We start from the raw sequence: 13,088 nt of genomic DNA on the forward strand, positions 1-13,088 counted from the left end.
AACTTTCTTCCTTGAATTCTGTGATACACATTCACTATATTCTGTCATATACTGCTGTGTCACAGAATTCACAGAGCCTCCTTAACTATGGAGATGCTGAGAGGAGGAGTTTCAGGAGGTGGAGTCGGTACAGGCAGGCAGTAAGATACTATGGGATATGTAGTCCTTAGAAAAGCGCAGAGTACAAGCTGCAAAGCATGCAGGGAATCCAGGAAGTTGTGTAAAGAGATGGCCAACGGACATGCAAAATTCACAACATGAAAAGAGATTTTTAAAGTAAGCTTAGATTGGATTGTCAAAGAACGCTTGCATTTTGTATTACAAAGCTAATGTTATAAAATTTAAAGTGTATGCTGTGATCAAATTTTTTTAATCTACAAATATATGATGTGTTTTGCCTTGTTTTAATAGGTAAAGTGCATTTATTTTTATTTTTTTTCATTTTGTTCTCAACTTGAGTAAGATTGGTGATTTGACTGAGCAAGTATTTGCAAACTTGTCTTTATTTGCTAGGTAATGGGGATTCCTGTAATGGCCATGTCATAAATTCCTGTGGTTTTCTTTTCTAGACATTGTGCATGAAAACCTGAAAATGGGATCTGACGGAGAAAGTGACCAGGCCTCTGGAACCTCATCTGATGAAGTCCAGTCACCAACAGGTGTTTGCCTCAGGAATAGGATACACCGGAGAATTTCAATGGAGGTATTAATAACATGATCTCTGTTTGTGAAGCGCATCAAAGGCATTATCATATTTCTATGCCAGTTAAGCAGAATACATACTTGTAGATAAGCATTCTAATGAGGTGTCTGTAATAGTAAAAAAAAAAAAAAGGACATTAAAGTTTTAACTTTATACTCATGGAAAAATGAATTCTCGTACTGCTACTTTCTGAGATGAGAAAAGGAGGACACCATTTTCTAGAAAATACAGTATGTAGGCAAAAGACGCAACCCTGCTACTCAAAAAAATGATTAGTTAAACCCAGCCTTGTTTTTTTTCACCATTTGACATGAAATTGACTTTTTAACCACTTCAATACTGGCCCTTTTACCCCCTTCCTTCCCAGGTTAGTTTTCAGCTTTCAGCGCTGTACCCTGGGGAAGTGATCAGGATGTTTTTTTTACACATGATTGTTTATCATTGTTTGGTATAAGCAACCATTTTTACTAAATGAAACTATTTCATTAAAGAGGGAGTCCGCGTTTTTTTTTTTTTTAAAGCCAGCAGCTACAAATACTGCAGCTGCTGACTTTTAAAATAGTGACACTTACCTGTCCAGCGCGCCCGCGATGTCAGCACCCGAAGCCGATCTCTCGATCGTCTCTCGGGTGCTGCCGCCGCCATCTTGGGTATGGGAATCAGGAAGTGGAGCCTTTCGGCTTCATTTCCCGGTTCCCTACTGCGCATGCGCGAGTCGCGCTGCGCAATGAGGATGGACCCGCTGCCTCTGGGATCTTTGTGTTTCCCAGCAGGCAGCGGGGGACTTTCGCAAAGGGGCGTAATATACGCCCCTTTCCGCAGAGAGCCATCCCGGAAGTGGGTGCAGATACCTGTACTGTACAGGTACCTGCACCCCCCTCCCCCCTGAAAGGTGCCAATTGTGGCGCCGGAGGATTCCAATGAGCGGAAGGTCCACTTTAGGGTGGACCTCCGCTTTAAGTAGGTTTGTTTTTTGTTTTGATTAGCTGTGATTGGCCACAACTAATCACATAGTACAGATGGTTACAATAGGAAAAGGTAAGAGATGTGGGATTTTATAGGTGCAATCTGTATATATTCATGGAACAAGCAATTGTATAAAAGATACATTTTTATTTATACACATAAGTAAAAAAAGGGGAGATAAAAGCATTGTGTGCAAGACATTAATGTCCGAAGCTCAGGAACATGAGTGTTGATGTAACATTACTATTTCCACACCTTTATTTTGAAATGTTTCACCAGATGGCTTCTTCAGGAAATGTTGTGGTGTCGTGGCTACTAAATAAAGAAGCACGTAGAAAAAAATGTATTACAAAAGATGTATACAAAAAAGATTCTCAATGCATGCACATAAGGTACAACCAAATCTTTAAATAACCAACTTTATTGATACATTCCCCCATTTGCACAAGAGTTCCCCTAGGCTGCAATTCTTACGTCTGTACTGTGAAGAGGTGGAGCCAAGTAACAGCAAACTGAAGGTATGGAGTCTGTATGTGATGGCTCTACATGCCTATCTAATCACAAGGAAAGAAACTGCCCACAAGTGCAATCCTCACAAAGAGGAATGTGTAATCACACAAGGTATAGGATACAAGAGATACCCAAGATTTAATAAAACACATCATAATGAGCTATTTTGCAACAAAAAGCTTATTCAATAAATAAATGAATAAGCGATTTGAATAAGCTTTTTGTTGCAAAATAGCTCACTATGATGTGTTGTATTGAATAGCGTGGATCCCCCCATTTGGAACTCTTGTCCAAATAGTGGGATGCATCCATAATGTTGGTTATTAAAGATTTGGTTGTACCTTATGTGTATGCATTGAGAACCTTTTTTTTCTATACATATTTTATAATACATTTTTAGCTATGTGCTTCTTTATTTAGTAGCCACGACACCACACCATTTTTTTGAAGACGCCATCTGGCGAAACAGGTCGTTACAGGGGGATTCCAATAATCTGACTATATCTTGGTGTAGACTTCTGGGAAAATCAGTGAGCCAATCACACAAGCAGGAAATTATGTTTCTGGGGGGGTGTTATGTACACATTCTGGGTACAGAACACCTCCAGGTTGGCAGTTAATTTTTAATAACAATTACAGCATGACTTGTGTCGCAATTGTATACGCTATATTCTTTTATTTATTTTTTATTTGCTATTTTTTCTCCCCCCATAAAAGTGGAGTTACCCTTTAAATGGTTAAAACAAAAATCTATAATTTTGAGGCTGGATGTAAGGTTTACTGTAGTAGAATACTTTTGGTAGTTAAATAGTATTTTTGTGCAGAGCTTTATGCATCACATCAAAAAAGACAGCTGAGGTTTCAAATGTGGGAATGTTAAGGTTACTCTCACTAAGACCTGCATTTCCTCAGTTCTCGTAATGTTTTTAGCCCACCAAGGCTACATATGCTGTTAGTTACAGGTAGGGAAATAGGTGTATTTAAAGCGGAACTTTACCCTAAAGAGGAAGATCTGCTTTATCCCCCCTTCTCTTCTTTCTTTTGACACTCTGGGGGGGGGGGGTACCTGATTTTGAGGGGTACCTGCTTCCACTGACATGCTACAGGTCCCAGAAGGCTGTGGGACCATTCACAAAGCATAGCTTGCATAGGCTCAGTGGGCAGTTGGCTGTAAAGGTGCAAGGAATCACAGCTGACTGCCCACAGTAAGCATGCCGACACTTGGTACCTGCAGACCGTTGAAAAACTAGTTCGGGTGAGCACGGCACTGGACCCCTAGACAGGTAAGTGTCCTTTATATTAAAAATCAGCAGCTATGTTATTGTAGCTGCTTTTGACTGATTATTATGGTGGTATAAGTGTCCATCACTGGTATACAGAGCTTCCAGGTTTTTTTGTCAATTTTTGATAATAACTTGGCCTATTTTAGATCATCTCCAAACAAATATACATTTTGTATTTCAGTCCCATATTTTATCCTCCTAACAAAACACGTTTTTTTTTTAGAAGAATGAAATGGAATGTCCCCAAGGTAACCCCTTAATTTTGCACTCCGTAAGGTTGGGTGCATGAAAGTTGTGGTACCGCATAATCCACAAGTACAAGGAAAAGCCAGCACTATGTATTAAACTGTTGAAACAAATAGTTGATGTTTCAGTGCTGCACAAGATGCCTTCCTCACTAAATGTGATTCGCTTTATTCAGATTCCTGACCCAAAGGACTGCTGGTTTTGCCTTTTTTTTTTTTTTTTTTTTGTAAAGCTTTAAAGAGTCCCTTTGACTTTAGAATTTGGCATGCAAAACCCCAACAATAGCCTGCTTACTCTGGCCTTAAAGGGAACAGATGATTTCAATGCAATCTTTAGACCATCACTAATAAAATAGCACAGACATAAATTCAGAAAGCTCAAATTTTGTTCTTCCTCCAGTCTTCTGTCAATAAAACTGTACTTGTCTAATTTTTGATATTGACTTAACATTCTGTTCAGCTAAAGTTTGACATTGAATTTATTAATGAAAATTATGCAAGAGTCTCTGCATTGTATTTAAGTGCAATGAATGTACATTGACATTAAAAGGAAAAGAAGAACAGCTGCTGCATCATGCAAATTAGGAAATATGGCTGCAATAAATTTAAACTGAATGTGAGCTCATGTCTACAGTCTTTCGAACAATTGGCAAAGAATAATAGAAATTCATTCAGTACTTTTTAGCGGATATTTAATAAGTAACTTTTCGATATTGTTACAAAAGCTGGTTAGGTAAATGAGAAGTAAAAGACGTAGATGAGGAAATCCGTATCCTGGAAATAGAAATGTCAGAAGACGGAAAACAAACAAAAAGTAATGATTAGTATAGTGTGGTAAGGTTTGGCGTTTTGCTATGTGCCTATATTAGGCCATCTTAACCACATATTGAACCACATCCTCTTGACATGTAGTGACCGAATTCCTTACAGATGCTGCTTGCTTTTACAAAGTCAGAAAACATAGGGAGTAGGGAATAACATATAAAGCGGCCACCTCCCTAGCCTATGCCCATGTTACCTAAGTTGTCTGGATGAAAAATGGGATTTGAAGCGAGAACAGCATTTTTAAGATAAAGCAGGAGAACATCATACCAAAACGTGTATTTGGCAAAGTTTTAGGGTAAATTCGCACATGCTGCGGTGACAGTGTTTTACTGCATTGTAAAATGACTTTTTCTGCGAGAACACACAGGAAACCATTGTTTTCTATGGGCCCTATATACACTGCAACAAAGCCTAGGGTTGCACTGCAGCATATTGTGATAAAATGCAAACATGCTGCATTTTATCATAGGGCACTGTGCCGAAATCGCATGTCAATGCACAGCACCGTAGCACAAGGCTCTGCTGTACATTGCTATAAATGAAGTGTAAGTTTTGCATACTTGACATAAAATTTGTGCAAAACAAAAAATAATAAAGGCAGCCGTGTTGTGCGCTGAATTGCGCACCACACTGCCTCCTACCGCTGCTGGAGTGTTAAAGTGCTCAGGCAGCTCTGCATTTTGCGTGTGAACGCGACCTTAAAGTGTTTACAGGAAAAATGTAAAGTCAAACTAACACCATAATCCCCCCAACCCCTTCCGCCACAACCTTGTCCCCACTGTACTTACCTCTGGGAATGCCCATGTAGAGAGACCAGCAGTCTGCAAATTTGAAATCCCCCCTCTTCTTCTTTGCATAGCACATCTGGGATGGATCAGAGCTATGCTGATTCGTCAGCAACATCACAGAGCATCAGCCTAATTTGTCATGGAAGAGTTGCACAGAGAAGAGGGAAGTACAGCGTTGATCGGGTGGGGGGGCGGATGTATGATATTAATTCACCTGTACACTTTTTCTGTAAAGGTGAGCAAATACATTAGGATAAGTAGGGAATAACATTTATTCAAGTCGAAACCTTGTTATTTGTCAAGGTAGGAGTAGAACCTACCAGGTAGACTGTCAGTTTGTTAGGTAATTTATGTAATATGTATATATACAGTATCTCACAAAAGTGAGTACACCCCTCACATTTTTGTAAATATTTTATTATATCTTTTCATGTGACAACACTGCAGAAATGACACTTTGCTACAATGTAAAGTAGTGAGTGTACAGCTTGTATAACAGTGTAAATTTGCTATCCCCTCAAAATAACGCAACACACAGTCATTAATGTCTAAACCGCTGGCAACAAAAGTGAGTACACCCCTAAGTGAAAATGTCTAAATTGGGCCCAAAGTGTCAATATTTTGTGTGGCCACCATTATTTTCCAGCACTGCCTTGACCCTCTTGGACATGGAGTTCACCAGAGCTTCACAGGTTGCCTCTTCCACTCCTCCATGACTACATCATGGAGCTGGCGGATGTTAGAGACCTTGTGCTCCTCCACCTTCCGTTTGAGGATGCTCAATAGGATTTAGGTCTGGAGACATACTTGGCCAGTCCATCACCTTTACCCTCAGTTTCTTTAGCAAGGCAGTGGTCGTCTTGGAGATGTGCTTGGGGTCGTTATCATGTTGGAATACTGCCCTGCGGCCCAGTCTCTAAAGGGAGGGAATCATGCTCTTTTTCAGTATGTCACCCTACATGTTGGGCATTCATGGTCGCCTCAATAAACTGCAGTAGTGCTCCCCAGTGCCAGCAGCACTCATGCAGCCCCAGACCATGACAATCCCACCACCATGCTTGACTGTGTAGACAAGACACACTTGTCTTTGTAATCCTCACCTTTTTCGCCACACACACTTGAGACCATCTAAACCAGATACGTTTATATTGGTCTCATCAGACCATAGGACATGGTTCTAGTAATCTTTGTCCTTAGTCTGTTTGTCTTTAGAAAACTGTTTACGAGCTTTCCTGTGTTTCATCTATAGAAGCCACCTCCTTCTGCGGCGACAGCCATGCAGACCAATTAGATGCAGTGTGTGGCATATTGTCTGAGCACTCACAGGCTGACCCCCCCCCCCCCCACCCCCCACCCCTTCAATCTCTGCAGCAATTCTGGCCGCACTCGTACATCTATTTCCCAAAGACAACCTCTGGATATGACGCTGAGCACATGCACTCGACTTTTTTGGTCAACCATGGCAAGCCATTTTTTCCTGAGTGGAACCTGTCCTGTTAAACTGCTGTATGGTCTTCGCCACGTGCTGCAGCTCAGTTTCAGGGTCTTGGCAATCTTCTTATAGCCTAGGCCATCTTTATGTAGAGCAACAATTTTTTTTTTTTTTTTTTTTTGCAGATCCTCAGAGAGTTCTTTGCCATGAGGTGCCATGTTGAACTTTCAGTGACCAGTATGAGAGAGTGAGAGCGATAACACCAAATTTAACACACCTGCTCCCCATTTACAACTGAGACCTTGTAACAGTATTGAGTCACATGACACCAGGGAGGGAAAATGGCTAATTGGTTCCAGTTTGGAAATTTTCTCTTAGGAGTGTAATCACTTTTGTTGTCAGCGGTTTAGACATTAATGGCTGTGTGTTGAGTTATTTTAAGGGGACAGCAAATTGACACTGTTATACAAGCTGTACACTCACTACTTTACATTGCAGCAAAGTGTCATTTCTTCAGTGTTGTCACATGAAAAGAGAGAATAAAATACTAAATGTGAGGTGTGTACTTTTGTGAGCCATTGTGTGTGTATATATACAGTGCATGTATGTATGTGTGTATATGTATATATATGTGTGTGTGTGTAATATATATATATATATATATATATATATATATATATATATATATATATATATATATATATATATATATATATATATATATATATATATATTATACACACACATGCTATATTTCCAAAATATTAAATGCCTGCCTTTACAGGCACATGAACTTTAATGGCATCCCAGTCTTAAGCCGTGTACACACTATTTGTTTTTTCTCATTCAACCACCAGACTGTCAGCTCCGGTCAGAGCCACTGTACTAACCATGCAAGGTTAGTTCAGCGATCTCCCCCGCTGAGATGTTGTGTTCTGACTGGGGCGCACCCTCCTTGACGAGAACACTGATCAGCGCTCTCTGCCATTGGCTAAGAGCATTGATCAGTTTCAATCAGATGCTGGCTTTCCAGGCTGACATACACACTGGCCAAATGTTGGCCGGTGTTTTTGTTTTTAAACCGGCCGCTGTCCGTAGGGTTCAATATTGAGTTTGCCGACCCTTTGCAGCAATAACAGCTTCAACTCTTCTGGGAAGGCTGTCCATAAGGTTTAGGAGTGTATATGGGAATGTTTGACCATTCTTCCAGAAGCACATTTGTTAGGTCAGGCACTGATGTGGACAAGAAGGTGTTTTATCAGTTTGAGGTCAGGACTCTGTGCAGCCCGGTTAAGTTCCTCCACCCCAAACTCACTCATCCATTTATATAGACTTATTATTTACTAAAGCAATGCCAGAAACAATGGTGGCGTGCGCAGAACCGTAACTATATCAACCTTTTCATGGATGAGGTTTCCCTGGTTGGTTGTTGGAAGTTATTGCACTATAAACCTTTTCTTAGTAAGTGATCAGGTCAGTGTTTTGGCCAGAAGTGGGGATTTGTAATGTATTTAATTGGTGATGAGGTACACATTCCATGAAATGTAAAGTTTAGCAGTTAGAACCAGTACTTGACTTGCTGCATTGGTGAGGGCTGAATTGTACATCTAGTGCTTTGCATTAACATAAACGGGCAGATCGTTCCTGTCCAATGACTGGAAGAAATAGGTCATGGCCGCCACTTAAAAAGGCAGCATTTAGTCAGTGTCGTAATGACTAATAGAATTGTTTTTCTGGGTTTTATTTACTTTTTAAGGCACTTCTACAGGGTGTTTTAAAATTAGAACCTAGATGCCATGAAAGCGAAGCATGCCAGTCTAACTACCTAAATTAGGGCACCAAAATATTCACAACAAGCAGAACAAAGTAATTATAGTAATTTATCAAACGTTTTCTGACACTTGTTCCCATTAATGTTGAAGTTAACAGGCCTGGAAGTGCTGTCTAATCCAAGCACTGGGGAAACGCAAACATTTACGAATTTTACAGGGATCTTTCATGTACTGTTGTGTCATGTGCTTGTGCTTAGGGCACACCACTGACAGCAGGAATGTGTTTGTCTCCCAGTGAATTCATCTGGTCATTGAAACATTTGCTAACATATGCACATGCATGTAGATTTTTGTTGCTCAAATGTCTACATTCAGAATTTGATGTTTTTTCATTGTTTTGAGTTTTCATAAATGTGGCTCTCAACAGTACCCGTTAAAGCTGTTGGCCACGCTTGTGGTGGGGGATGTTTGATAGTTTAAGCCCATTTGGGTTCCCGTCCCATACATCAATTTAGTTAGAATATTGTGTAAAAGGGGTATTTTATATTGTACATATGGTATTATATGGGAGTCATAGAGATGAAAGTGCACGCTACCTAATGCCATGTACACGCAACCGGACTTTCCGGCAGACTAGGTCAGACTGTCTTCCCAATGGACTGGAATGAACGGACTAAGTCAATTCAAAAGTCCATTCGTTTTGAATGTGATGACGAAGGACGGGAATAAAAAAGGAAGTTCAATAGCCAGTAGCCAATAGCTTCCCTTGCATTGTATTTGGTCCATCGGACCAGCATACAGATGAACGGTTTTCCCGATATGAATTGAGTCCGTCGGACAGATTTGAAACATGTTCTATTTCTAGGTCCGTCTGATTTTTTTTTTTTTTTTTTTTTTACGAAAAAACTATCGGATTAAGCCCACACATGATCGGATTGTCCAACGGACTGATTCCGTCGGACCTAGTCTGCCGGAAAGTCCGGTTGTGTGTACGCGACATGAGCGTTCTTTCTAAATGGCATAATCCAACATCACATATATTTCGTGGGGAATTGCCGTCTTATGAATACGATGCTTGGAAAAATACTGCACCCTACTGGATTCTTTTTAATACTTCAAGGAAGAAGCTTCTGCTTTTTTGTTCTATAATGGGCTATTTTCTTATGGAAGCTTTATCCTGCCTTAAAGCAAAGGGGAAAGAAATGTTTTTAGACTACATTCACACTACTATTTTTTATTTATTTTTTCGAAATGCAACTGGGTTGCTGTGCAGTGCATTTTATAAATATTGTATATATTTAACCATTTGGCCATACATTATACAATTTTCTTCTACAACTTACCAAAACTTTATAATGAGGACACTCCTAAACACTTTCAAATTTTTATGCAATCAGACATGCTCTTGCACTGAAGGTAAATCAAATAGAAATTGAACAAGAAAATGTGTATAATGTATGGCTTTACTAGGGAAGATTTACTACTAGAAGACAGACTTTTTTTTTTTTTTTTAACGTACCAAACTTAATGATCACGTTAAGTTCAGATGACGATAATATCTATCTGCAAAAGTTACACAGGCAAGTTTCACCATTGATCAGCAGTTATGAGTAGTAGCATATACAATTCATATAGCGCCAACAGTTTGAGTAGAGTTTACAATATAAAGAGAGACAATGCAGCAACAATACAATTATATTATTATTATAAAGAGGGTTAGGAGGGCCTTGTCCCTGGGAGCTTACAATTTAATAGAATAATTAATTATAATTAATAATTAGAATAATTTTAACCAAAATAAAATTTCCAGTTAGTTGCCTGTGACAAATTGTATTGTTTAACAGGTGATAATTAGAGTTTTATTACTGATAAAAAAAAATCAATCTTCATTTCCACAATTATTCATTTCCACGGTTCGTAAAATGATAAAAACTCATGAAAGTTCTGTCGTTAGCATTTCTCATTTTTCTAAATACCAAATGGCAAAAAATCTTTTTTTATTGCATTAGAGAGACTCTTTATCTCATTAAATACACTTAGCAAAGTGTAGACAACATTTTTTAATGCTGCGTAAAAAGATAATTGAATTTCGCCACATTATTCATGCTTTCTCTCCTTTTAATCGCCATGATCAAGGGTGATAGAGCAGCGTTGTTAGCGAGTCACTCATCCTTACAGCTGACAGCACTCCCTGCCCGAAGCACATATATGCTCAGGAGGCAGCTGATTCAATACGATGGTATACCGATTTGCACTAGGGTGTAAATCAGTTTTATTCAGCCTGCTGGGGAATTACATGCATTACTGAACCGACAGCTTCAGCCCTACAAGGGCAATAGGGCTTCTTACTTTGAATACCCCTTGATGTAATCTGACATCTGAATGTTTATCCTATCAGCATGTATTTATATGGTCTTCAGGAATATGTAAATCCAAAGTGCTTTCATGTTGGACTAAATGCCCTTGCTAATGCTTTAGTATAGCATTGTGCTCATTGGAGACCTGAAACAAATGTTGAATAACAGACAAAAACCATACTATATAAAGTGAAAAGGCACAGTATTTTTAAGGGCCCAATCGTATGTTGGCAAGTTGTTATATTCTGTTAAGGCAGCCCATTCTGAATGAACTGCCAAAGCAGCACAACGGATCAATAACACATGGCATGTGCATTGTGGTGTGTTGCAGTGCATCATACAATGCAGTATGTTGGGGTGCCATTCACAATGAATGCCACAGAAAATAGAGCAGGTGTTTGGTGGAAACACGCTGTATCAGATGCGTTTTACTGCAGTGGACAAGAATAATTAGGCCCTTCATTTATCCTTCCAAAAATTTAATTTAGTTAGACTTTAGATCAGCTTTTCTCAACCTTTTCAACACAGAGGAACCCTTGAAATAGTTCTCGGGAACCCCTTCTAAAATTTTGAACTCTACAACTCATGATACATTAGTGTGATGGTCAGTGAGAGGTCTTTATACTTGTGGTCATTGGGAAGAATTACCTCCTTATAGATAGATAAAAAGATCAATGGTGTCAGTGGGAACTTATCTGAGAGGCAGAAATTGCCCAATGCTGAAGGAACCCCTAGCAACCTCTGGAGGAACACTGGTTGAGAATCACTGCTTTAGTCATTTGATGTGATTTATAATGGCATTATTTTCAAATGTTATTTTAATTCAGAAAAGTATTTTTAACAGTAAAACATTAACCTCAGAGAAATGAGAAATGCAAGAATTGTGTTTTCTCTTTAAACCACTTCCACTCTCACTCCTGTGTACCCTCTATCAACCAGAGCAGTTTTTTATTGCTATTCTATGTACCTGTTTATTCAGCAACAAATTTGTCATTCCTTAAAGTGGTTGTAAAATCTCAAGGTTTTTCACCTTAAAGTGATTGTGTAATGGCTCATTTTATTTTTTTATTTTTTCTAATAACAGACATGGGTTTTGCACAGAGCAGCCCCGATCCATCTCTTCTGGGGTCCCCTGGCGACGCTCCTGGTTCCTCCTCTTTGGCGAGTGCCCCAGCAGAGATTTCCATGGTGGCACTCATGCGGGCACACTCCTGAGTTTTGCTGCTGCATCCATTGACAGACAGCAGGACTCCCTTGGCTTCTGTGTCACTGGATTTGATTGACAGCAGTGGGAGCCAATGGTAATCTATCCATTGAGGACCTAAGACAGCGTCTGGAGCTGCTGGGCTTGTGCTTGTCGCTGGAAAGACCAGGTCCAGGTAAGAAAAAGGGGGCTCTGGGGAGGCAGCTGCAGCACAGGTGGTTTTTATTCTATTCATTCAGGTGAAAAACCTACTATACTACAGCTGCCTCCCAGACCCCTCTTTTATCTTATTTGAGCCCAATCCAATCCAGTGATGTGCACGAGCCCAGCGGCTCCAGCCGCTGTGTCTCTTCTCATTGAACAGATTGATAACCGCTAAAGTCATTGGCTCCTGCTGCTGGTAGTCCAGTTCTTTGACACAGAGTCAGGGCCGAGTCCCGTTGTCTGTGTCAATGGACACTGCAGCGGGACTCGGGAATGAAAGCGGGGCAACCAATGAAGGGGAGGAGTCAGTAGCGCCCGGGGTGGGGTGGGGGGGGGCATCCCAGGAGAGGAGGGTCGAGGCTGCTCTGTACAAAACCCTTGCACAGAGGAGGTAAGTATAACATGTTCTTTATATATACAGTACCTTGCGAAAGTATTCGGCCCCCTTGAACTTTTCAACCTTTTGCCACATTTCAGGCTTCAAACATAAAGATATAAAATTTTTATTTTTTGTGAAGAATCACCAACAAGTGGGACACAATTGTGAAGTGGAACGAAATCTATTGGATATTTTAAACTTTTTTAGCAAATAAAAAACTGAAAAGTGGTGCGTGCAAAATTATTCGGCCCCTTTACTTTCAGTGCAGCAAACTCACTCCAGAAGTTCAGCAAGGATCTCTGAATGATCCAATGTTGTCCTAAATGACTGATGGTGATAAATAGAATCCGCCTGTGTGTAATCAAGTCTCTGTATAAATGCACCTGCTCTGTGATAGTCTCAGAGTTCTGTTGAAAGCGC

General features: G+C 40.0%; 1 protein-coding gene across 3 annotated transcripts in view; it reads left to right on the forward strand.

Moving 5' to 3' along the window:
• CDK17 (cyclin dependent kinase 17) overlaps positions 1 to 13,088 on the forward strand; it is a 239,520-nt gene that overhangs the window by 169,089 nt on the left and 57,343 nt on the right. For all 3 annotated transcript variants that reach the window (XM_077472064.1, XM_077472063.1, XM_077472065.1), the window contains one exon: positions 570 to 703. In XM_077472064.1, coding sequence (XP_077328190.1) covers positions 570 to 703 — 134 coding nt within the window. The remainder of the gene's footprint in view (positions 1 to 569; positions 704 to 13,088) is intronic.

This window comes from Lithobates pipiens, unplaced genomic scaffold (assembly GCF_037356315.1).
Source record: "Lithobates pipiens isolate NorthernLeopardFrog02 unplaced genomic scaffold, aLitPip1_a1.2 Scaffold_8, whole genome shotgun sequence".
Taxonomy (NCBI): Eukaryota; Metazoa; Chordata; class Amphibia; order Anura; family Ranidae; genus Lithobates; species Lithobates pipiens.